General features: G+C 42.5%; 4 protein-coding genes across 7 annotated transcripts in view; 2 read left to right on the top strand and 2 right to left on the bottom strand.

The window, feature by feature from the left end:
* The window catches only part of LOC109627891 (pleckstrin homology domain-containing family G member 3-like), a 33,572-nt gene extending 24,669 nt beyond the window's left edge, over positions 1 to 8,903 (top strand). For all 4 annotated transcript variants that reach the window (XM_069536009.1, XM_069536007.1, XM_069536008.1 and 1 more), the window contains 11 exons: positions 548 to 730; positions 932 to 1,024; positions 1,313 to 1,399; positions 1,495 to 1,525; positions 1,754 to 1,855; positions 2,014 to 2,046; positions 3,347 to 3,357; positions 3,677 to 4,045; positions 4,717 to 4,821; positions 5,847 to 7,290; positions 7,465 to 8,903. In XM_069536009.1, coding sequence (XP_069392110.1) covers positions 548 to 730; positions 932 to 1,024; positions 1,313 to 1,399; positions 1,495 to 1,525; positions 1,754 to 1,855; positions 2,014 to 2,046; positions 3,347 to 3,357; positions 3,677 to 4,045; positions 4,717 to 4,821; positions 5,847 to 7,290; positions 7,465 to 8,084 — 3,078 coding nt within the window. In that variant the 3' untranslated portion in view covers positions 8,085 to 8,903. The remainder of the gene's footprint in view (positions 1 to 547; positions 731 to 931; positions 1,025 to 1,312; positions 1,400 to 1,494; positions 1,526 to 1,753; positions 1,856 to 2,013; positions 2,047 to 3,346; positions 3,358 to 3,676; positions 4,046 to 4,716; positions 4,822 to 5,846; positions 7,291 to 7,464) is intronic.
* A 1,104-nt stretch (positions 8,904 to 10,007) lies between these two features.
* Positions 10,008 to 17,362, top strand: xgb (x globin). Its single transcript, XM_020085266.2, has 5 exons — positions 10,008 to 10,340; positions 13,465 to 13,572; positions 15,588 to 15,708; positions 15,914 to 15,994; positions 17,101 to 17,362. The coding sequence occupies exons 1-5, from the start codon at positions 10,156 to 10,158 to the stop codon at positions 17,218 to 17,220; spliced, it is 615 nt and encodes a 204-aa protein (XP_019940825.1). The 5' UTR covers positions 10,008 to 10,155; the 3' UTR covers positions 17,221 to 17,362.
* A 4-nt stretch (positions 17,363 to 17,366) lies between these two features.
* On the bottom strand, positions 17,367 to 19,903 carry srp14 (signal recognition particle 14). Its single transcript, XM_020085267.2, has 5 exons — positions 19,751 to 19,903; positions 18,980 to 19,052; positions 18,771 to 18,883; positions 18,636 to 18,668; positions 17,367 to 18,479 (listed from the first exon to the last, which is right to left on the bottom strand). The coding sequence occupies exons 1-5, from the start codon at positions 19,772 to 19,774 to the stop codon at positions 18,390 to 18,392; spliced, it is 333 nt and encodes a 110-aa protein (XP_019940826.1). The 5' UTR covers positions 19,775 to 19,903; the 3' UTR covers positions 17,367 to 18,389.
* An 851-nt stretch (positions 19,904 to 20,754) lies between these two features.
* Positions 20,755 to 24,978, bottom strand: LOC109627972 (5'-3' exonuclease PLD4). The gene is made up of 11 exons (XM_020084812.2): positions 24,845 to 24,978; positions 24,694 to 24,775; positions 24,438 to 24,598; positions 23,664 to 23,847; positions 23,443 to 23,563; positions 23,240 to 23,367; positions 22,111 to 22,311; positions 21,801 to 21,940; positions 21,556 to 21,721; positions 21,363 to 21,459; positions 20,755 to 21,230 (listed from the first exon to the last, which is right to left on the bottom strand). The coding sequence occupies exons 2-11, from the start codon at positions 24,739 to 24,741 to the stop codon at positions 21,028 to 21,030; spliced, it is 1,449 nt and encodes a 482-aa protein (XP_019940371.2). The 5' UTR covers positions 24,742 to 24,775; positions 24,845 to 24,978; the 3' UTR covers positions 20,755 to 21,027.
* Positions 24,979 to 24,993: the final 15 nt, after the last annotated feature.

Here is a 24,993-nt window from a genome sequence, read left to right as displayed (position 1 = left end):
GTTCACTTTATTTCTATTGAGCAAAGACATGTAGTGAAGAAGAAAATATATGTAACAGGTTTTCATGGCCTCTTTGACTAAATTGCTAAATATTCAAAGAATCCACATCATCAGCTTTGAAAATAAATATTTTTCCAAACTAAATTATGAAATAATTATTGTCACTCTTTCTGAAACATTTTTGTTTTGAAATATAATTTATTCACTGATTTATTACATTAGATATCTGCCTTAATTCTTTTTCAATCTCTTGCACATACAATATACACATATTCTAAAAATCCAAATCTTCAGCCATATGTTCTTTAAAGCAAACCCATGAACCTTCACACACTGATATCAATGTATACACCTGAAGCCTTCACATTTAGTGTAATAGTGAGGGTTACAGATTTCTAATGATATCCTTGGTGTGATATGTTGACCTAGTAGCAGCTTCAGTTTTCTTTGTACTGTGTTTTTTATAAGGATCACAGATAAAAGCATTTATATTCTTTCATGCTGAGGAAGATGGCTAAAAGTGTGTGTGTGTATTTTTCATCTGCAGGAGATACAGTCTCTTCTGATCAACTGGAAGGGTCCTGACCTGACCACCTATGGAGAGCTGGTGCTGGAGGGCACGTTTCATGTGCTGAGGGCGAAGAACACCCGCACACTCTTCCTTTTCGAAAAGATGCTCCTCATTACCAAGAAACGAGGGGAACACTATGTCTATAAGACCCACATCTTGGTATGGTTTATTTTTCACTCATTAATGAGTACTTTACTTCAGAAAGGTAGATGAATGGTGATATAACGATTGAACAGAAAGTCAAATAACATCATATCTTGCATTCAACAACTTAAGATATATGTCATAAAGACGAATTCTTTAATGTAGCAGATTAAGTTAACTGAAGCCTCAGTTTCATCTGTTTTATTGTGGTTGCAGTGCTCCACCCTAATGCTACTTGACAGTGCCAAGGATCCCCTGCTCTTCAGTGTCATCCATTTCAAGCATCCTAAGCAGCCACATACAGTGCAGGTAAATGTCGATCGCCAGTAACTGTCAACAACTGCAGTTTAATCATCTGTTCAGAATGATCAGAAAACAACCAGTGGCCTGATTAAAAATAAGAGTTTGATGTTTCATTCATGGATCTTAAAAATGTTTACGTTTTATGAGTGTTTGCAGTTGCATGCAGATCCAGATAAAAACCTGGATCTAGTGAATTTAAATGTGTGTTTTCATAAGGGGAGGTATACACTGAGTGCCGTTCTATTTGTTCATATTAAGAATTACTTTCTAAATGACAAGTGCTTGTTGTTTCAGGCCAAGTCAGTAGAGGAGAAGCGTCTCTGGGCTCATCACATTAAGAGGCTCATTCTTGAGAACCACAACACCATCATCCCCCAAAAGGTTAAAAAAACCACGTTGTCCCTCAAATGATGTCCTTTCTCCTCAGATACTAAAGATCTGCCTTTTATCATATCACACTGTCTCTTTCTTTAAAGGCAAAAGATGCCATCCTGGACAACTCAAACTGTAAGTGTCACAAATATGGTAACATTAGCCATGTACAAACCTCTTTAACAGTATCCATGGCAACAGAAGATGCTGCTTGACAAAAAAAGAGGGTGGTTCATTTTGAGTGGTAAATATATATTGCTGTTTATTTCACCAGGAAGGCGTAGCCCAGAACACATCCAACTATGGGGAGAAAATTGTTTTTGTAATTGCAGAAGTGTAATGACGTATTTCTCTACTGTGCAGATCTAGGAAAGTACCAATACAGCCCTGAGAGGCTGAATAAAGCAGAGTCCTGCCAGGTGGAAGACTTTCATCACGATGGACGAAAGGGGCGAAGGAGATCAGGTAAAAGATTCTCACCCCATCTTGTAGCCATAAAGTCCCTCACAAACATTCCTTCCTCTATCTGTTCAATAGTTAGAACTGAGTAAAATTGAAAGTATACTTTTGTTACTCATTAATTGTCACCTAAACCTTTAGTTTTTCAATTTTTCCCCTTTTAGAGCCTGCAAAACAAATCACAAGGAGCACAAAAGGTTGGTACATGGTGGGGTTCGGTGGATGTTCTTTCTCAGTTTCAGGATTTTGGGAGACAAATGGGCAGATTTAGGCAACATCCATGTTACTCATTTGTTTAAAAAACGATCTCTTTTCTTAGTTTAAATCCCCATCACTACTAACGTGCCTGAAAATACATATCATGTGACCGCTCACGTACACTGGGCCTACACGTGCTGTTGTACACAGGAAAGGCTTAAATAGTTGCTCATCTCCTGCACATGCAACAAGTTGGACTGTGCAGAATTTAACAGCTGTTAGCAAAGACAACAGCAATGCTTCTAATTTATTATCCATGTTGCATTCTACACTGGGAGGCCCATGCTGGTTGTTTTCTGTCTGACGAATAAGGGAAGGCTAGGTTGTGCCCGAAAAGACCCAATCAGCAAGCAGTCGTCAGTGTCTACATCATAATTTCTTAACATCTCTGTCTCATGTCCAGACTAAAATGCAGCCCCAAAGTTTTCAAAAATAAATGAGGCCAGCAGCGTATACAAACTTCTCCATTTCAGCAACTCTAAACTAGTAGTAGTGTGATGGATGTAAACTTATTAACCTGCGTTCAGCTGGATCCTCGTTCTGGGTGCTATCCAGTGGACCTTAGCCTCCTAACTGAGGTTATTTTATGTCTCAGTTAAAAAAAGAGCTTTTTTCATCTCCATTGTGCTTTTGCTTTGTTCTCCCACAAAGACACCTGGAGAACAGATCAAAAGACACACACACTCGCTCCAACTCCCCCACTCCCCTGGCCTCACCCATAATGAAGTTAATTATATTGCACATCGGCCCAAGGCTTTGTCATACACAAGCTCTTTTCAATAGTCCGACTCGGCCTCAGCCTCAGATCTGCGCGTCTGCTCATCTTTTATAATTGGCCTTTATGAAAGAGAAAACCTCTGTATTCCTTGTCCCCAGTTCTTCTCTGCTCCCAGACCAGATCAATTTTTGGAATCAGTGTAATGAAGAAACAATGTCCACATCAACCTTCCATATCGGTGAGGGAGTGGCTCATCACATCCTGGCTAATTGAATCATGTCCAGTCTAAGCCACTGAGATGAAGATGTTTCTAATTGGTATTTATCTAATCACAAGACCTCCCTTAAGTCTGGGCCAGAGTCACAACCCCCTCACTCCCTCTCTACTTTTAGAGCTTGTTTAAGACTCATATGGTATTCAGGTTATTCAGTCCTATGATATTCTGACTTTTTCATTTCGAGTTATTGACATTCTCATTTGTTTATCTCTCCCCCTCTTTTTTATCTTTGTTCTCCATGAAGCTGTGCTGAAGGTAAGCGTCTGAAATCCAAATGTTGTCTTTTATTGAACCCTGATAAGCTTTTTTTATTCTGTTGTAGCACGACAATTTAAGTCGGTGTGCTGTGGTGAGATATGGTTTATCCAGATTTGTAACCAAAACATTTGAAAGCGCAAACATAATCTGCACAGAACATAGTTTGTCTTGGCCTAAAGAAAAACAAATCATATCACCCAAAGCTAAAACAGCTTTATGATGATTCTGTCCCATTTACAACTCTTTGTAATCACAAACATGGCTCCAGCACTGGCCTTGCAATAACAAACCACATGTCTTTGACTTCACGCTACAGCATGCAGACAGTGAGGGTGCACTGCTGGGGGATAGGAACTCCCTTCAGCCAGCCACTAGTGTCAGTACGCTGGCCTCCAGTCTCGGCGAGCCTCAGGCTGAGAGGCCATGTGTGGACGATCTGATCCCCAGAAGGGACTCTCTGGAGCAGCTAAGTCCCACTGACAGTGGCCTGAAACTGGGCTCTTCACGCAGTGAGGGGGGTCTGGAGCTGCAGAAGGCAGAGGAGGATGAGGAGGAGGGGGAGAGTTACAAGGAAGATATACTTATGGGAGATGACCAGGTAGCCGACTTTGCCAACTCAGTGCTGGCAGCCATCTCCTGCTGGCACTTTAGAGCCAGGGCTTTGCTTTCTACTCACTTCACAACGGTGAGGGTTTCTGCCACCCACGGGTTTCCCTTTTTTGTCCTCCATTCCACCGGCTTACCAATACTCCACTCTTTCTCCCACGCTCGCTCACATCCGTCTCATTTCTACATCACAAAAACAACCAACTAACACCTGCTACCATTTGCACTGTGCACATTAATACCTCTTGTCAAATCTATGTTGAAGTGCATGGAATTTCCTAATCTGCTTTAAAAAGGAATGGGTGCAACTTAACTTGGTGCATGTCTTTGCTTGTGGAACTGAAGGTTGCCCCTCTGTGCATGCACTGTACTCCTGTGTCTGGCCTCCTCATCTGTGTAGTTCCAGTAATTGTGTGCCTTGTTTCATAATTGTGTCTTTAGGACATGATTGATGTTGATGCTCATGCTGTTGAAACCATTGCCTGCATTTGCATTAAAACCAGTGGCGCCCTGTTGAATGTAATTTGACTTCAAAGGTTAATGTTGCCATCTAATGAAATGATTATTATTATGAGCTTTGATCTTTGATAATCATATTTCCCCTTTCCCCCTTCTTTGTTGATGTCAATTATTATACCAGTATTTATTCTGATCATGTTAGTTCAATTTAAACCATTTTTCTTTAGTGGCTGCTTTAAACATTAAATGTTAGTGTGTTTGTTGTGTTTCTACATCTTTTAATGCTCAAAGGACGATCACGACAGATTTGTGACTGAAGTGAAAGCTGAGACAGAAACTGAAAGGCAGGAGGAGGAAAACGTGGACGAGGCGATGAAAGAAGCCCTCACTACACAGGTAGTTAATAAAGCCGTCCGCAATTACTGTCCACACATCCATTCAGCATCATTTCCACACGTGTCTCTGAGGTCAGATGTAACACTCATGTGCATTCACTGTGTTAAATTATGCCTATCTATCCTCATACCCTCAGTACAGCTAATTATGTTGTAAGGGTTTAGACTATTGTCTATTTACTATGACATTAATCTTTCATCTTTTATTTTCTATTTTAATTATGCCTGGAGCCACAATAGTAGCCATGTATGTTTGTATTCATGTAAATTAAAAGGACACACACCTAACCCTAATCCTAAAACCAAATCTTAACCCTCAAACATCCCTTATGAAAAAAATAAAATGTCCTCACTGCAAAGGGTCCTAGCTCAAAATTTTCCTCTAAAAGACATATGTACACACACACACATGCACACACACACACACACACACCGCTGCTCTGTGGTCAACATTGGATTTGGAGGCCAGGTGCTGCTCTTACATGATTCTCTGCATCTGAACAGAGTAGAGTTTGTAATTCCCTTCTAACCTTATCTCCACCACACAGCCCAAGCTGCACTTTTAGCAATTGCAGGCACTCCACACGAGCAGGCAACAACTGGAAACACATTTAGATTAATGGCCGACAAGGGCAACATCAGCACAGTGAACGCTGTCGGGTGGGCTAATATCACAGACGCTGTTAGGGCCGCACATCACCGTGCTTGCCATTAAACTCTCCAAGGGCGACCTAAATGGTGCAGCAAGGAGGTGTTAGCAGCCAGAATTTAAATGCAGTCACAGTGTCATTGTAATTTTTACCACACAGACATGTTGTACATAGAAAAAGGTTACTGTAATAAAACTCTAGTGGGTCCCAAAGGATAAAACACATGCATCGTAAATTATGGATGCTGTGGATTGAACTGTTTGGTTGACTTTGAAAAGGCCCATTATGTTTATAGAGATTGGAGAGTGCTCGCTGTCATTATGTCTTTTTTTTGCTCATTACTTGCTACTTTGTAAACGCTCCTATTGTGTTTAAGGTCAACATGGAGGAGTTTTGCCCTCAAGACTGTGCCCCTCAAGAGAAGAGGAGGGATCAGCCGGAGGTGCAGCACTCTCAGTGTCCCGAATCTCCTGCGTGCCCCCCTCAAAAAGACAATGACACCCTAGAAACTCAGGATACTTCAGGAGAAACCGGAGAGGAAGAAGAAGGAGGAAGCGATTCCTCTGGTCTCCAAGTGGAGGAGACAAGTGTACTGACAAACGGGGAGCTCTCAGAGGAGGAGGAGGACGTGTTGGACCGTAAAAGCATCCTTCCCTCATCTGTGTTGGACCAGGCGAGCGTGATAGCCGAGCGATTCATCCGCAGCTTGTCCAGACGAAGCAGCCTGGTGTCAGAGGACCTGGGTTCCCTCGCCTGTCCCTCACCTCCAGCAGAAAACGACGTCTTCCAAAGCCCCTCTGCCTGCATGGACTTGGAGGAACGGACGCAAATGTTGGAGAGCTCAACCCTGGAGCCTCATGCGACCTCAGAGGTCAATCTGTTGACGCCTGCACATAACCCTGCACTGGACATCCTCATCGAAGGAGAACGGAGATCCACACTTTCCAAACAAGATCGTCTCCTCATCCACAAGATCAGGAGGTACTATGAGCACGCAGAGGACCAGGATGCTAACTTCAGCATCAAGCGCCGGGAAAGTCTATCCTACATCCCTGCAGGTCTGGTTCAACACCTGAGCCGACAGCTGAACAGTATTCCTCAGGAGCAGGCCGTCCCAGTGCACAGAAAGGGCCTCTCTCGGAACCGACCCACTTCCTGGTCTGTGTTCGACCTTCCTGGATTAGAAAAGAGTCGAAACACTGAAACTCGTCAGAAAACCGAACCGCAGAGAGCAGCGGAGGCCATGGCGAGACCTCAGTGCATCAGTGAAGCCTCAACCACAGAGGAAGAAGAGTTCAGAAGCTCAGAAGAAATGATCAAGGTTTGGCAGGACATGGAAATGGAGGAGGAGAACCAGGACGTCCAGCAGATAGAAGAGGAGAACGTTAATGACTTGAGATTAGAAGAAACACAGAATACAAGCTTAGACACTTCAGATGTTAAAAGCAGCGAACAAGCGCCTCAGATTTTAGAAGAGTCTGAAACATGCACTGCCTCAGTCGCATCACCCACCACAACCTCTCCACTGACAGAGGGACGATCTACACCGAGTAAAACTGCTCTATCGCAAGAGAAGAACCACTTCAACCACAACCAGCTGCCGAAGATCATCAGCTTCCGAGCCAGTCTGGATGAGGACCAGATCCTGCACGACATGGGAAAGATGAAAAACAAGGTGTTCCAGCTGGCTCGTCAGTACAGCCAACGCATCAAAAACAACAGACCTATCGCGTGGCAGAGGAACCGAGAAACAGCCGATCAACAGGGCTTGAAGAGCGTGTCTGCTGTCCACGAGGAGAAGGTGCAGCTGAGGAAAAAGGGTAAATAGGAAGCAGTGGATTGCTTTCTTTTGCAGTAACATATCATTTAAAACTGATTCTCTGTATGTTTGTGTGTGTGTGTGTGTGTGTGTGTGTGTGTGTGTGTGTGTGTGTGTGTGTGTGTGTGTGTGTGTGTGTGTGTGTGTGTGTGTGTGTGTGTGTGTGTGTGTGCAGGTAAACCCAACCTGAGATTGCCCCTGATTGGTTGTGATCAGATGGTCATCCATGAAGTGCCTTCTCCGAGTCTAGTCAAGACGCCCAGCTCTGAGGCCATCCCCCAGAGCTCAGTCACTTGCCCTCAAAGCCCACAGACGGAGACCTTCCACTGGCCGGACGTGCAAGGACTTCGCTCCAAATACTCCGGGCCCACCCACTCCTCAAGAGTAACAGGTAGCTGCACAATGGGGATGTTGGAGTGCTGCAGGAGTGTGTGTGACAGCTGCTCACACAAGTACAGCAGCTCCTCAGACCTTCACAAAGCTCTGACAGACAGGACACATTGTGAAAAAGGTCCCGCGGTAGAGGACTGGCCCCAGCCTCAGCCACGGCTTCAGCCCCTGCTGTGCAGGTGGAGCTCCTTGGACCACATCGGGTCTCTTCCCCTCCACGAAGTGCAGAACCTCCAGGATCCTGTGAGGAGCTGTTGCAAAGCAGGAAAACTCCAAGACCCGGACCACCTCCCCCAGGATGATCCGATGATCTGTGCAGAAAAGTCCTCTCTTTTCAGTTCAGGGAAGATGTCAGAGAGTAATCTAGTGAAAAGCTTACGGGAGAAGTTCCAGAGCTTAAGCTGATGAACGCGGGAATCATGTCAATTTCTATTATCAGGAAACACCAGTTATCTAACGCTTCTCAACGTCCTATTTTTCATCTTATCCCCCCTAAAAGAATGCAACTTACTGACCACATATTGTTTTAGTACAGGAGACATTTGATGATGAATTGTGTTTAACATGAAAGGGATATAATTGGTTATTTGTTGGGTTTATGAGAGGGAAGTGTGTTGTCTTTAAAATGGTGTATTGCATTATTTGTACATTGGGTATTTACCTGCACTGTACAATTTCAACTTTATGTAAAAAATGTGTAAATAGTTTCTTGTATCAGTTAAAGATTAGGTCCTACTTTATCATTATATGCACCCAATGTTGGTGATTCCTGCTATAGTCACTATGGCACTATTATCATGTGACCACGTAAACTGTAAGCTGGAGATTCAGGAAGCAAAGTGGAGGTGAACAAACACAGACTGATCTTTTTTATCAGCATGAACACTGCCGTCTCACTGACGAGGGTTTCTGACCAAACACCAAAGATAGTTTCCTTTTAATGTTTTTCAACTTCGAACGCATGCCATCACCGCAGTAACTGGCTTCCACGTTTTACTGTAGCTGCTTCTCACATACTGTATCACAGGAGCTTTAATTTTCTGAACATGTTGTATATTTTCTTGGATATTATTTATGAAACTGTATATTTGGGGGAGAGTGGCCTTGTGTAAATATTGAGCAGTAACAATTTTAATTTTTAATTTTCAGTTACAGGAAAACAAATGATTGTTTCATACTTGAAGTTTCCGATATTTTCAATAAAAACAGAAATGGTCAAGTGTCCATGGATTGTCATTGTCCTCTTTGGTCATCCATTCATTTGTCCTGTGGTCGGTAGAGTGAGCTCTACAACTTCCATATTAAAGTGGTTAAATGTTTCCTTATTTTTTATAAACCTTTTTATATATCAAGTAAAACAGTGTGAGACAAGTGTTGCATTGCTATGTCCTTGACATTTCATGGAGGGAATGTGTCCTGTTGACATAATTCTCAAATGATAAAATGTTCAGCAGTGAAAGTAAAATCTCTGAATATAGTCATTAATGATTGACTGTTGGCAGTACCTTGATACTATGGTTCCACCTCGGCTCCAAACTCTGGCTCCAAATGCACTAGATGGTGGCGTTCATATGCAGGATATTTCAGCTCCGTTTCTGAAAAGTGGGAGGAAGTGCAGACGTCATTAATCTATATGTATAGTCTATGGTTAAAATGTACAGTAATACATAAGACTTAGCACTTCAGTGATTTTGTTTTTAATAACATACACTGAAAAAAGAAAACTGCGAGAAATAATTACTAAGATTAACAAGTTATATTAGCCAAATTGATAACTTAAATTTTTCAGTTATAGAGAGTTGATGAAAGTTTTTTTTTCAGTGTAAGATGTTTTGATGGCAAGAGAGAGAGATTCTTTTATTATTCTTACATTTATGCCACTGGGCTTTGTTTGACCCCAAACAATGAGGAAGTAAAATCAGTGTCAACAAAATACAATTGTTTTAAAAACCAATATTTCAGAATCGACAAATGTCAGAGATCGAATCAGAGCAGAGATCATTGATTAGTTATCAGAGACAGGCTGTGTGTGTGTGTGTGTGTGTGTGTGTGTGTGTGTGTGTGTGTGTGTGTGTGTGTGTGTGTGTGTGTGTGTGTGTGTGTGTGTGTGTGTGTGTGTGTGTGTGTGTGTGTCAAGTCAACCAGAAACACATCGGTATATACCAGAAGTTGGGTAGGTTGCACTTCAAAATAAAAGACCCGTGATTGTTGCAAGACGCTTATAGACGAAGGTTTTTATTTTGAAAGAAATGACCCGCTCTTACATCCTGTCTGCGTGTTTACTGACGTGACTCTACTGATCAGTGACACCCACCAGAGGAGCAGTCAGAGACCCCAGTGGAGTCGCGCACTTCAACCAGATGCAAACAACCTCGGATTTCCTCTGAAACCAAATAATCAATCAACCCTCGTTTTTTTTTCCTGCCTAGATTGCTCCATTTTATTTGTTGTTTATCTGTGTTTCTCTTTATGAAGAATGGGCTGCGCGATTTCAGGTCTGGCAGCAAAAGCGGAGTTTGGGGAGAGGAGCCCAGAGGAGGAGGAGGAGGATGCTGCTGCTGCGCGTCCGCATCCCAGCGAGCGTCACATCCAGATGATCAAGGAGTCGTGGAAAGTTATCCGGGACGATATAGCTAAAGTTGGGATCATCATGTTCGTCAGGTGAGATGCTCCACACTCACACTGTGACTGAAACACACGAGTGGAAATATATTGTATACATATTTAAGTTTAATGATGAGGAAATGTTGTGGCAGTAGATTTCCACAGATAGAGAGAGAGAGAGAGAGAGAGAGAGAGAGAGAGAGAGAGAGAGAGAGAGATGCCATATGGACAGGGAATAGACGTGAATCTGAATATGTCTCTCTGACATATAACTAGACAACAAATACGTAACACAACAAATAAGTTACATAAGATCTAGGTACACAACATGTAAGTAATACAACGTGTAAGTGCACAACATAAAGGTATGTAGTCAAAAAGGCACAGGTAGATGGATGGATATTTTGTGTCAATGGAGGATGTGCAAATAGTCAATAAGAGGTGGACAGTGCAAAAGGATTATTAGAGCAAGAATAATAGTACTACACATAATACAAAATATTTAGCTATAATTTAAAAAGATACTAAATGTGAGTAAAGAAAACTGAGTTAGAGAGCAGAAAGAAAACCTCATGCACAAAAATCCATTTCACCCTCCATCTCTGTGACGTGTTGCACAAAAACACTGTGTGGTTCTGAGAGTTGAGATGTGGCAGAAACTCAGGATGCAAATGGTCTTTTTGTTCAATATAAGACAGATTTCAAATGTCTCCTTATATTGATTAGAACACTGACTTTACAGTTTGACCTTAGTGCCTCACATCTAGAGAAACCTCCAGTGTCCTGAAGGTCTGAACAGATCCCCCACCCCGACGCCTCGTGCCTGACCTTAACGCACAAACCACAAACTGCTCACATCCCTCCTTCACCTCCATCCCCGACCTCCACCCCGTCCCCCTGCTCCACCTCCTGACCCTCATCTTCCCACTGGAGGCTGGGGGGCACAATACCCCTCCTCCCCCTCTTATCACTTCATATCTCGTCTTCACAACATTACATAATAAACACACAGCTCCAGGTCTGCCATTGTGCAATACAACTAAAGACATTATAGCCATCAGGAAAAAGCATTTTATCAATTATGTTGATGCCCATGATGCTGTTCGTGCATGTGGGTATCTTTAGCCCTTTCGGGGGGGGGGGGGGGGTAAAACAATTGAGAGAATATGGTGATAAAGGCTGGCGGACATTCAGGCTGCTGCTGGGTAAAGAGACCACCGGGCACATACTGTATCTTTGAGCCCAATTAATGCCATGTGTCCCTGGGCTGACCCCAAACGTTGATGGGGCATGAACTCAGTGTGTAAGCATGGACATCTATGGGCCTCTTGTGGGTCAGGGTCACTCCGAGACCCTCAGGCTGTCGGGGAAAGGTATCCCGTGACTGAACAGGAACTATGATAGTAAAAGAGCAAATGAGAATCACCTGCTTTTCATCAGCTGCTCATTCCCAGCTTCGCCTTATTGTTTGGCGAGGAGATGTTCCTCTGTTAAATCTACATAAGATAAGACGCTCTCCGTTCTCGAGTGCCAAATCAAGGTCTGAACCCTGCCAATTAAAATTCCTCCTGAGCTATATAGGGTGCTACATTGTCTGCATATGTTACGCATGCTTGCATGTGCGCCCATGTCGACAAGAGGCGCACAATCAGAGGAACAAAACCACGAGAGTGGTGGAGATGTGGATGAGAGAAAAGAGAGAGGGAGGGAGAGAGCAGGCAATTTCCCCCCCCTGTCTCATCAATGGAGCTGGTGCTGAGCGAGGGGGATGAATAGTGAGAACGCACATTTCACAGCTATTGTGCCCCAGAAAAAAAAAATAGAGAGACACAGTCATCCTGAAAAGATATTACACAGAGGTGCAAACATGGTGAGGCCGCCTGTTGAGTCACTGTCATTTAATCAAGTCCAATACATCATTCTTTTAGATAAATAGAAGATATAAATATTTCAAATAAATAGAAATATATTTTAATCTACTTAAAGTCTCAATATGAATGGTTAGATCTATGTGTCTTTGTATGTATGTATGTATGTATGTATCTATCTATCTATCTATCTATCTATCTATCTATCTATCTATCTATCTGTCTGTCTGTCTATCTGTCTGTCTGTCTGTCTGTCTGTCTGTCTGTCTGTCTGTCTGTCTGTCTGTCTGTCTATCTGTCTATCTATCTAACAGTCCATCCATCTATGTATTTATCTATTATCTACTGTATATATCCACTCATCCACCTATTTATTTATCCATCCATACATCCATCCAATATTAGCCTCTGAGCTACATGACCCTTGAGTATTAAAAGGCTGATTTTTATTGATTAGTCTAGCTCAGTGTTACAGCTGAGCATCATGGGTGCTCAGGTCAGGTCGCTTGCATTGGAAGAAACTGACGTTGTACATCAAGCTCTGCAGGATATAGTCAATCAATGGACGAGAGCCATTAGCAGCAGCTCTGAGCTCAGGTTTAAATCATAAAGCCGCTCGTGTTCTCAGATCACATCCTTCAACACCTGTCACCCTCCTTTATTTCTCTCCAACACCGTCATCCTGCTGAGAGACCTGGAGCCCTCAGCGTCTCAGTGTGAGCAGGATGCGGCTCACATCATCCACAGGAGGCGACTGCATCCTGGTGGCTCGACTAATCACAGGTGTCACAGCTGGAGACGGGGGGGCTCTCTGATTGGATGGCAGGAAATTGATTGAGGTTAGAATCAGGGAAGGAAAAAAACGCTTGCAGACGCAATGGCTCCATTTCACTGGAGTTTCCATCCCGCCTCAGAGAGGGCAGGGCGGGGCAGCGTGTTGAGAAGCTCCAGGATGTGTATTTCCTGACCCTCTCTCCTGGAGGCCTCTGTTGTGATTGGCAGCTGCTGGGTGCAGAAGAAGGGCAGTGATGATAAGAAGAAACAGAATAAGATCAGGGCGGCACAATCAGATCTTCCATTCAGAGTGCGGGGCTGTGTGAGAGAGGCCATCAGTCGCAGTGTTAATGAGCTGAAGTGTGCACATTCACACCGAGGATGACAGTTGTGTGTGAACTCTCGGGGTTGTGTGTGTCGTCTCGGCTGGGGAAACTCAGGGGGAGGTTTGTTGTTCCGGGTGGGACTGAATGTGACAGGCCGCTCTCCAAGAGGCTCACGGATGGCTGCCTGATGTGCTGCTGTTGTCTTGGCAACAGGTTGTTTGAGACCCATCCCGAGTGCAAGGACGTCTTCTTCCTGTTCCGAGATGTGGAGGATCTGGAGAGGCTGCGGACCAACCGTGAGCTGAGGGCGCACGGCCTACGGTCAGTCAGCGCATTTCACAGCACATAATGAATCAGTGAAAACACAGCTCTGTGCAGTGGACAGGGCAGGAGAGCGTATCAATATCCTCCCACCTGTGGTCTCATCACACTGAGAGATCAAAGCATCACAGTCAGTCATCGATGACCATCCAGCCACTACGCACATTTCAAACTGCAAGGCTGAAGCTGTCATGTCTTTTCTTTATTGTTACCAAATCCTTTAAAACAACTTCAAATTTTTTATTTCTGAATTGTTTCTGTAAATCTTTAGAAACAGCTCAAGCATGTGTTCTTTTAGTTTTAAATAAGCTGCAATCATTTCCTCTGACGACTGGCCCTGTAGATTTCATTCACGGATTAATACAGTGATTTCCACAAAGCCCTATCAGATGGGCCCTGAGAACTCGTCCATTAACGTCACGACGTCTGTTCATTTGACTTTTCCGACAAAATTGGGTTTTGTTACAATAGAGGACAATGATCCTGGAGTGGTTTGTACTCTGTCAACATTTCATTTGTATTATTTCGACTTGGAGTTGGAAACTTTAACCAGTTTTCTTAATTTTGGCATTGTTTTTTTTTGTCATCATCACAGTGCACTTACTCCTAAATTCTGCATAGGCACACAACATAATATTACATAAACTGCCCTTGGCATAGGCGACCGTCAGATGACCCCGAGTTCCCCTGTGTGTCCCAGAATTCAATCCAAGCCAAATGTATGTTGATTTGATATCAAATTTTACACTCGAGTCATCAGCTCCTTACAACAAATCAGAATGTTGCTCTGGATGATCTTTTCTTTTCTTGTTTTATTTGTAGAGCCCATATTCACAAATCACAATTTGTCTCTTAGGGCTTAACAAGGTGTGACACCCTCTGTCCTTAACATTCAACAAGAGTTGAAAAAAAATTCCTGGATCCTGATCTGCACCAAGGAAATCGGTACCGCCGTTTCTTTGTGTAATCCTGCTGACTAACAAACAGACAGGGGCAGAAACAGAACCTTCGTGGCAGAGGTAATGATAAAGATGAGTAAAAAGAAATATAAGTTGGCCTATGGGTTAGGGTTAGAGTGGGCTGGTTTTTGCAAAAGGTTTAGTTCACATGTGGGGATCAGGCATTAAGTTGTTAAGAACACCTGCTGGTAGTAAAATAAATTGGCAGCTATGCATCCTGGGATACAGGTAGAGCGGGTTGGAATCACTGGTGTACACTGATACAAGATGGTGAACACAGGATTATATATATATATATTTATAATGAAGGAACACATTGCAGTGCAGGAGCAAATTGATTTTCTCATTATGGTTTTGTGGAGCTCTATGGCACAAAAGAACAACAGACTCCTCTCATGGAGATTATTGATCAGGCTTGTATCTTAATGAAACAAGAAAGTATGATAAAACCATGTTGCACACGGTGGATCAAACACACAGCTAGTCATGTGATTCTAGTATAATTTCCCACTCTGCTGCAGAGAGAGGTCGTAGCATGTGTCACACGTACTTATCTGTTGTTTCCCAGGGTGCACCGGGCCTCTCTGTGTTCCTCCACAAGGCCAAAACAGTCAATTACTGCCCGAGGACCTGAAGGCACAGAGGCGAGTGAGCGCTGACAGAACGTGTCACGAGAAGGCCAAGCTGCTCTTCGGCCACGATCAGATGGTGGCAGCTAGACAGAGAGAAGACAGAGATAAAAATAACTGTCTTTGTTCAATAATTCATCTTCAAAACTCTCACACACACAATAGAGGACAGAGACACCTGGCAAGCAACAAAGGAAATTGATCCTGTTGGGTTTTGTGTAGAGAAAAACGTTTTCAGAGGAAAATGATCGTGCAATCAGATGGTTTTGCAACAAGTGTGAGAATGATTGATAGATATACGATCAATTTCATTTCTTCTTCTCGGCATTTGAGTTTGTCAGACTACAAGAGTCCTGGTGGTGTGTGAGTTTCATGCAAATTCATGATGAACTGAAGTCAATCAGGCTGTGAATTGTTTTTCTTCCAGGGTGATGTCGTTCATAGAGAAAAGCGTGGCGAGACTGGATCAGCTGGAGCGACTGGAGGCTCTGGCTCTGGAGCTGGGGAAAAGCCATTATCACTACAACGCCCCTCCGAAGTACTACAGTGTAAGACCCTGATACTCTGAGTACACGTGTTCTAATTTATCTGCTACTGCAGCTCTTATTTTACTGAGACCCAACAGCAGCTGGATGAAACACACTCCACTCTTATAAATAACAGTGTCAGGGATAGAGTGACACCAACTGAATGTTACCCTAGTAACCACGGCACAAGCAATGTCATCAAGTGTCTCCAATAATTATTTTCCAGTACGTCGGAGCAGAATTCATCTGTGCCGTGCAGCCCATCCTGAAGGAGAGGTGGACAGCCGAGCTCGAGGAGGCATGGAAGGTAAGCAGACGTGTTACTGTGCTTCTTCTTTACGCAGCCACATCAGCAAGCACTTCTGGGTAAAAGTCTTGTGAGAAATGGGCTTGATGTGTGCAACTGGCATGTCAGCAGCGATGGCTTGTCATCAGAGTTGTGCATGTGCCTGTAATGCGTTGTGTGACACGTCAACATGGGGAACCAGCGCAGCACCAGCTTGACTGATGTGAACGTTTACATCCCACTGAACCACATTCATGAGCATGTTGACAAAACGGAACATGGCTCTGTCACATCCTGTTATGTCACTGCAGCGTCTCCTGTGTTATTAATACAGAGGCACTGGATTAACACTGCTGCTCCACAGAGGTGCCACACAAAAATTAGTATTAACTACTATTATTAGCACCTTTTCATTTATGACAATGGAGTCACAACATGTGAGAGGATTAAGACATTATTTACATGTGGAAAAAAACATACAAGAGTAAAGCTATATAATCTATAATTGAGATTAAGACCAGATTTAAAAATGGAATCAACAGTAAAGCTAAGACTAAGAAAAACAGTAAAATTACATATATATATATATATATATATATATATATATATACACACACAGTACAAAGTAAAGTGAATGAGACAATATATATGTGTGTGTGTGTGTAACATGTAAAATTAAGGTTACATTTCTCTGTCTTGGTTTTTTGTTTCCATTAATGGACTCTACTGCTCCCTAGTGGTTTCTCTATGGTGGAATTTAAAACCAAATAAAACCTGTTTCTCTCATATGGTGAGTTTTAGTATTAAATGGTCAAATACAAAATGTGCATACAACTTTATGCATTACCATAAAATTAATCTTAGATTTCAATTGAGCACACATATTGTATCTTTAAACACATATTGTATCTTTAAACACGTCTCATATGGTGTTCACCAGATTTCCCCTGACTTTGTTTCATATTTATGAACACTTAAAAAATATACTCACGTATTTCTAATGTCCCTTCTGATCGACCAGAGGACACAGACAAGCACTGTGTTCATTAAAATCCATGTTCACTATGAATGAGCGTCTTTCACCTAATGTGAAGCCTGATCCAGTTGCATGTGTGTTTGTGATCCAGACCATGTTCCAGTATGTGACCAGTCTAATGAGGCAGGGCTACCAGGAGGAGAGCAGCCGACAGCGCCACCTCACACTGTCCCCGCGGGACAGACCGGAGAGGAGCAACACAGCGTTATGAGCTTCTTCCCTCAACGACTCGGACTGATTCTACCACCACAGCACAGAAATGCGTCTCTGTACATACTGTATTTACTGTCTCGTTTTCTACGTCGCTCTTGTTTACCAGTTACTGTTTGCTATTCTATCAAAAAATTATAATCACACTTTGAGTTTTTAACAATGCACTTTATTTCCGAACGCAACTTCTACTGCGGTCCTCTTCCATGAGATCTGGACTCGGAGCATGGTGAGACAACACAAACGGCTGACAGAGTATAATGGCTGCGGCTCAACCTGCCTTGTTAATTGTGATGAACAGAAATGAATATTATTAGATTTACAGCCAATACTGTGTCTCTGTATTCATAATTCAAAAAGGAGTTTCAGTAAACCTACAACTTTATATGTTTTTTGTGCTATTAAACTCTATCATGATATCATACACTTGGAAATAATCACATTAACTGAAGATAAACTGTACGTTTTATCTGTGTTTTACAATTTAAGACGTCCAGTTTGAAAGCTTGGCATTAGTTTGTGGTTCGAAAACAAGGGGGCCCATGAGTATAAGTGAAATAAAAACGTAAAAATACAATTTCATCTCCTAAAAAAAAAAATCAAGCCAGATGAAATACATTGAAGTTTGTCAAAGTAAAAACAAACCTGATTAAATTTAGTTCTGTTTTGCTGTGGACCCATGATGACGTTTCAAAGCATGAAAAAAAATATCTAAATAACTGGAAAATCTAAAATCCTTCTCAAATTGAAACATGCCAAGGCAGCTCACAGGTGAGCCTTCAATACAACATAAATAGGGACGTTTAACAATTAAATAGTATGAAAGGCAGTTAATCATTAGGCTCCGAGGATTTGGCTCCAGAGGTGACACGGCTGCTGATGACCTGGTTTCTGAAGCTGGAGCTGAGGAGATTCACTACAGTTGACCTGCTTTGTCTTGTTTCGAGACATCCTCACGTATCCTGATCCAGATCAGCGATGGCACTGAACAGCCAGGGATGAGACGTTACCATGCAAACAATGGCGTGATATCAAAGCAGTCACCGGGTGGATGAACAGTGATTCTGAGGCCTCTGGTGATCATAGAAAGCGGAGGCTGTTCCCATTTCCCCCACTGAACGTACAGGCCAGTGTAGGTTATCCAAGGTCATGTTTTAAAGAGTCTGTTGCTCATTGGGTGGCTTTGGTTTTCTTGCTTTTGCTTTTCTTATCTTTCTTCTTAAGTCCATCCATGTGAGCTCTAAGGAGATTGGAGTACGCCTGAGGAGGGAAGATGACACATGTAGCTCATTTGTCCAAGATAAACAATTATGAAACAGGACATGATGATCAATATATTTCTCTATAACACAAAGGGAACAGAGTCACAGGGTAACAGCCTCTAAACAATTAAAACATGACACGAGCTCAACCCACCATTTGAAACTTGATTACTTCTTTGGTGCTGACCTGAAATTACAAGAAAAGAAAATTCAGCATTAAAACCTTGTGGAAACCATTAAGAGCAACAGATCGTTCACATTAAAACATGAGAAAACCATATAAACTCACCACTGTGCTAATTTTCTTCTTGCCTTCAGACGCTCTGATGAGACATTTGTTGTCTGCGGGTTCAAACGACTCCGTGTGGCCTTTTCTGGGCACTGGCTTGGTCCTGCCGTCATCTGAACGTAGTGGACAAGCATCACATTAACTCATCACAGTTCCTTCCTGATATAACGTGAATGATCGCTGACAACACCCAGGAGGAGCACACTTACATTTCTTTAGTGTGATGACAACACTGCCAGATGTTCTGCACTTCTGGAAGAGTCGCGTGAGCTCAGTGAGGAACTGAGGAACACAGAAAAGACTCATCTTAATGTTCCAGTTACAGTTAAACAATTCTATCCGAAATTGAATGTAGATAGAATAAATGATGACATGTGCTGAGACATCCATGAAGATCATAATGTGTGGGGTTCAGTTCTGTTCAAACTGGTTTTAAAGGTGGTGGTTTATAGTCTGAATCAGTTTTAACAAAGGTGTGTCACATAGTGACCTAAATAAAGTGCCATGTTAGGCTCGTGGTATCGGTTTTAGTCAGCTAGTATTTAAGAAAGCAAATAAGAAAAACACAACACAGCAGCTGTTCTGTTAAAAAACCATTTGTCTTGGATTAGCTGACGCGACGTCCCTGTGCTAACTCAAAGTTTGACTGACGACAGCTACATTTCAGTCCACGCACTGAACAATGAGTATTAGAATGGACGCACGGAGTTTCTAATGAGCTTTACACCATAAACACCAGCGAGAGAATAGCAATAAACAAGGAAGTAAAGGATCTGAACCATTTTCCAGCCCAACTCTAAACCAGCGTTAGCCTCAACCTAACGTTAGCAACCTGGCTAATGAGTCAGTTTGACGACTAGCTAGTCGATCGTTGATGGGATTAGCCTGCTAGCTGCTAGACAGCTAACACAGACCGTTTGTATGTGAGCATTCGTCGACACAGTGGAGTGAAGTGGACACAGTGAGTTTTAGGTTCTTACCGAGTCGTTTTCGAGCAGCACCATGTTTCTCACTTCAGCTGGAGCCTCGCTTAGCCGCAAGCTAACTGCTGGGAAGCACACGTACTACACAAGCCGGAGCCCCGCCCCGCGCCCTCACCGCGGAGGAGGGGGTTTAGTCACAGCGCCACCTGCTGCCTGGGAGGAGGACTAGCGCGCGCACACATCAGTCATACTGCTTCATACTGCTAAGGGGGGTATATACTGTTTTGGTATATTGTTGATGTAATATACACCTCCTTTTATATCCACCGGACACCTATGATATAATATTAATATTATAACATGAGCTTAATATTCCTCCAGCTGTGTCCAGCTGTGGTTGCAACATAACTTGTTTTTAAAGCATCAAGAAGAAGCACATACTAATCATATTGTGTCGAGATTGTGTCAAAGTAATTCTTTCTAGGTGATTATGATGAAAAAAAAAACTAGGATGACACTTTTGTAGAGCACATACCTCCACCAAGGCTCAGCCAGGCATCAAACTTCACACATTCACGGATCAGTTCCCTAAACATGTGTTTTTTTTAATCAAGAGGCAAAACTGTGAAAATGTGAAAAAATAACTCATATATGCTCAAACTCACATAGTTAAAGATCTTGGATATTAACAAACAAACAAATGGACAGGGGTCAAAACATAACCTACTTGCTTTGGAGGTAATTAACAAAACCAAATTGTACTTTTTAAAACTAAACTTGTAGACAATATCAACCATTATAAATCTCATGATTTTTCTTTCCCTGAGAATTCTGCGTGAGGTTAATGCAAAAAATAAATGTAACACAGTCTCTTTGTGCAACTAACAAAAACTGTTGTTGCAGCTAAGTACATCAGGTTCAAATCCTGGTGCTACAGTCCGGTTTTAAAGCCCTGTCTTGGCCAACATTACCATCCAGACACATATAACACAACTGATGTTTCAGCATTCAGTCAACCAGCAGCAAAAGGGCACCTCCACCCATCATCAGTGAAGGGAAACTCAAATATATTTCATTTATTTGCAGAAATCACATAGATATTTATACATTTTAATTATTAAAAAGTATATTTATTTATCAAACATTTTTCAGTAAACACTGGAGGACTGCTGAAAAAAAAACTTTGCTATGTTATTAAAACGTATTTACAGTTAAAAGCATATCAATTATTAACTGGTGATACAGTTGCATACATAGATGATGTGACAACAAGCGATGAGTTAAAATACAACATTAATGACTGTTTTCTTTTTTTGTGGAGCTTCAATCATGTGTCATGTTGACAATGCACAGTCTGGGTTGTTCCCCAGGTCGTTGAGGTACACAGCAAACTCAGAGAACCAGTCTCTGTCAAAAACCGCCCTGAGCTGCCCCTGCAGGGCCTTGGTTCTCCATACAGGGTGAGGAGCATGCTGGGAAATGACCAGCCCCACTCCAGCTGTGGTAAGAAAGTAGTCCCCTGACCAGTTGGACGTACCTAGAGCAGCAACACAACGTTATCTGGTCAATTATTAACTGATTCACGTGCAAAGAATAACCTAAACATACAAGTGCACAAGAGCTTAACTGAGTGTCGAAATAGAAATTCTGACGTGAACCTGTTACTCACCGATGTAGGCGACTTTATCTGTCACCATGTATTTGTTGTGGTTGACTCTGGTGTAGGGAATATCAGACCGGTTTCCCACAGGCAGTATGAACAATTTCTGGAAAGACACACAACCATATATAAAAGAGATAGAGACAATTCAGCTGTGAGGAGTTAGTGTTTCCCTCAACTTTTGTGTCACGTTGTGTCTTACAACTTGAATGTTGATGCCATGGCGAGGGCTGTCCATTGCAGCCAGGGACTCAAGGAAGGGCATTATGGCCGGATCAGAGTCACGTCCGCAGCTGATCAGCATCCGGATCCTTACCCTCCTCTCGAATGCAGCGATCCTGAGGGCCTCATCGATGAACGGCCAGTATCTGTTCCAATCCAAAGACACAAAATCAAGCAAAAGAGCTGCAATAGAAGTTTAGAATAGAAGTTTTCTTTAGGGTTTACCTCAGGGGCTTTAAAAAGCGTGTGGTGGGGGAGTACTCCATGACAGCTACATCTATATAGTGTTGGGCCTCTGTGATGATGGAGAGAATAGCCTCCAGGTCCTGTGTCCTCGATGAAGGACAGAATGATGGTGGAGAACTCTGCAAGGAAAACAAAAATGGAATAACACTTTCAAAAATACTTCCTTTATTGAACATTATTCCAGAGTTTGTGTTTTGGCTTAAACTGTGTGGTCACTTCACTGTAAATAGCAACCTACCATCAGATCAACAGTATCCAGGAATAAGGAAGTGAAACTTAAGGAACTCACTGAGAGGTAAATCCTGCTGGAGACATTGTCGGCTTCCACCATGAGGGGGTGATGTTTGTTGATGTCAGTGTCATACTCTGAGGGCCAGCGTTGAGGCAGCGAGCTGTTGGATTGTCCCATCACCCAGTAAGACTTGAAGATCTTATACAGGTCCTGAGCTACACTGGAGCAGTTGTAAATGACCGCTCCGAGCTCCTTCACCTGCAGAGCCAGAAGGTAGACTGTCCCTTTAACGTTTCAGTGGTGGGATGTAACAGTACATTTACTCCATTACAGTACCTAAGTACACGTTTCACCAATCTGTAGTTTTATTTTGTTTTTATGTTTATTCAAGAAGATTTATTTTGGGTACTTTTCAAGTTTTCTCCACGTCAGGAAATACCTCTTCTTTCTACTCCACTACATTGTAACTGTTATTTATAGGTGAAGAAACACCTGAAATGCATTTGGAAGAGGCGACCTCCGAGACGCAGCTATAGTAGATTGCTGCATCAGAGAAAAGTCTACACTCAGCATATGTATATTAATATTAAGTATTTTAAAGTCTGTCCAGTATTTAAAAGCAAGTAACATCTTATTTTTTACACAAGTACTTAAGTGCATGTTTGTCTATTTATTTTTACTTTTACTTCAGTAAATAGTTTCAGTACTTCCTCCATCACTGGTTTCAGTACTTCCTCCATCACTGGTTTCAGTACTTCCTCCATCACTGGTTTCAGTACTTCCTCCATCACTGGTTTCTGAGTTGAAAATCGTCACCAATCATTTTAGGATGTCAACGTAACTAATGTTTATTGCAGCAGCAGAACATTTTGGTGTCTGACTTCATCACTGCTGCAGGTATGTTTACATTAATATGAAGGGGGAGTGATGAGCAGACATCTTGAATCCCTCTGCTGGAGGCTACAGGTGGATGCAGGGGTGGTGGAGGGGCTGAATGGACAGGCAGTGATACTGACGCATGGCAGCAGAGGCACTGACAAGCAATGGGAGTGATGGGAAATCTTTGCAGCTTAAACAGACCACCACACTGGGCGGGGGTGTGGGATTGTGGAGAAGGAGGTGTGTCACATGATAAGAGCAGTGCAGCTCGAGGTGAACTAGCTCTATTAGTCTTTTTCTGTTTTACCTGTGTGAGAGCTCTCCAGTCCATGTTGGCGCTGCCGATGAACACGTGTCTCCTGTCAATGATCCAGAACTTGCTGTGGAGGACGCCATTTGTCAGGCGGCCAAAGTCCACGCTCCTCACCTGAACCCCTACAGAGATCAACAAGTTGAGGCTTTGTAACTTAAATGCAATGAGTGTAAGAAAAATCAGGGTCAGTTCCAAACCTTTCTCTTGTAAGACCTTTAAATCTGTGGAGTTGTTCCTGACTGTGGGAACACTGGTCACCACCCGGACAGACACGTTCCTGGAGGGCAACTCCTCAAGGTCTTTCAGGAGGTTCTTTCCCTGCCAAGGACGAAGGGGACGTATTAAAATCACCCTCAGCATAGACCTGAGAGAAGGTTTGATGTTTTCGTATTTCTTTCCCTCTTGTATGATTACTCACAGGAATGTCAGAGGAGCAGTTAATGTTGATGTCCTCCCCAGTTAAAGTCCAGTAGAAGGAAACCACAAGAACCTCGTCCGTTGCCATGGAGATAAGATCTTTCCAGGCTTGTTCCAGAGGGATCCCATGCGTCACGTTGCCTTTATATTCCACATGTTGGGGAATGCTCTCCACGAGGTCCATACTGGGGGATATAAGACAAGGACGTGTGTGTGTGTGTGTGTGTGTTTGTGTGTTTGAATCCACAGGAAATTGAACTGGAGAAAATTGTGGTGCAACTTAGAGAAACTAATCTTTACTCATGAAGTCAGCAGATGTGGCTTCTGCATATTCAGTGGGTATAATTCTAAACTTTGTGACTCAAAAAGAGAAGAAGCCTGAGATATCTTATCAGGACTTATGTTTTTAAATATGTTCTTTTAAAGCCCCTATTAAAGTAGTTTACTTAGATTTTATTCAAAATATTGACAACCTTATCATGAATATTAGACCCAACTTGTTTTCATTACTTATTTAACCTGGGTATCCTTACTGCAAGTGATTTGCACTCATTTATATTAATATTCATCCAATGAATATTATACAATTACATTTATAGCATGAATGTAGTATAGTATTTATCATATTGAGTATTTCAGTGCTTAAATATTTTCACTTTGAAAAAGTATTTAGTGAGTGAACGTTTCAGTGGCTCTTCCTATTATCTGCCCCTAGTGGCTGTTTTGGGTGCTTAGCCATGTTTGAGGTAACTGAACAGCTTCATAGGATCATTACCTGCACTGGTCCGTGGAGAAATTGCTCCCACCAGTGTCCCCCGGAAGTGTCCCATGATCTTTAGGCGGAGAGGGTCTCTCCAGGACGGCAATAGCAATTAAAACCCCTAGGACTGTCAAACAGCCCAGGAGCACAGCAAGTGACACACAGCTGGTCGACTTCTAACAACATGGTGTTAAACAGAAAAACAATTCTAAGTAAGAAAAGTATCACATGAAACAGTAACTAGTTTAGTGATGGTTTGATGGAGCCCTACCCCGCTGTCTGGAATATCACTGTCATCAAGTCTTCTGTACGTAGACATTTTTCTTTATATGCACTGCTCGTCTGTTAAAGATCTAAAGCAGGAAATGATCATGTCAGAGAGAAAACAAAAATATGAGACATTAAATAAATAAAATACTTACACAAAGAAGATGCTGAAAACAATAAGCTTATTTCCTCTTCAGCTTTCAGCCAACACTGAGCTGAAGCGATGCCTCTGCTGATTAATATATTGCTGCACAGTTCCTGTTTTCACTTTCCTTTCTGAGATGCAAATGCTCAAGAATAAAAA

Source organism: Paralichthys olivaceus, chromosome 12 (assembly GCF_024713975.1).
Source record: "Paralichthys olivaceus isolate ysfri-2021 chromosome 12, ASM2471397v2, whole genome shotgun sequence".
In the NCBI taxonomy this organism is placed as follows: Eukaryota; Metazoa; Chordata; class Actinopteri; order Pleuronectiformes; family Paralichthyidae; genus Paralichthys; species Paralichthys olivaceus.
The sequence above is the reverse complement of the archived record's forward strand: the minus strand, read 5'-3'. Positions and strand labels throughout refer to the sequence as shown.

Bases quoted from the DNA above. Each gene is read 5' to 3' on its own strand.
- LOC109627972 (XM_020084812.2), bottom strand. From the start codon at position 24,741: ATGTCTACGTACAGAAGACTTGATGACAGTGATATTCCAGACAGCGGG. The intron at 21,941-22,110 runs GTGAGTTCCTTA...TTTTCCTTGCAG, and splicing joins CCAGCAGGATTTACCTCTCA to AGTTCTCCACCATCATTCTG. The intron at 21,722-21,800 runs GTAAACCCTAAA...GGATTGGAACAG, and splicing joins CGCTTTTTAAAGCCCCTGAG to ATACTGGCCGTTCATCGATG.
- srp14 (XM_020085267.2), bottom strand. From the start codon at position 19,774: ATGGTGCTGCTCGAAAACGACTCG. The intron at 18,884-18,979 runs GTAAGTGTGCTC...CACTACGTTCAG, and splicing joins TGTCATCACACTAAAGAAAT to ATGACGGCAGGACCAAGCCA. The intron at 18,669-18,770 runs GTGAGTTTATAT...TTGTAATTTCAG, and splicing joins AGAAGAAAATTAGCACAGTG to GTCAGCACCAAAGAAGTAAT.
- xgb (XM_020085266.2), top strand. From the start codon at position 10,156: ATGGGCTGCGCGATTTCAGGTCTGGCAGCAAAAGCGGAGTTTGGGGAG. The intron at 13,573-15,587 runs GTCAGTCAGCGC...TTTTTCTTCCAG, and splicing joins CTGAGGGCGCACGGCCTACG to GGTGATGTCGTTCATAGAGA. The intron at 15,995-17,100 runs GTAAGCAGACGT...TTTGTGATCCAG, and splicing joins AGCTCGAGGAGGCATGGAAG to ACCATGTTCCAGTATGTGAC.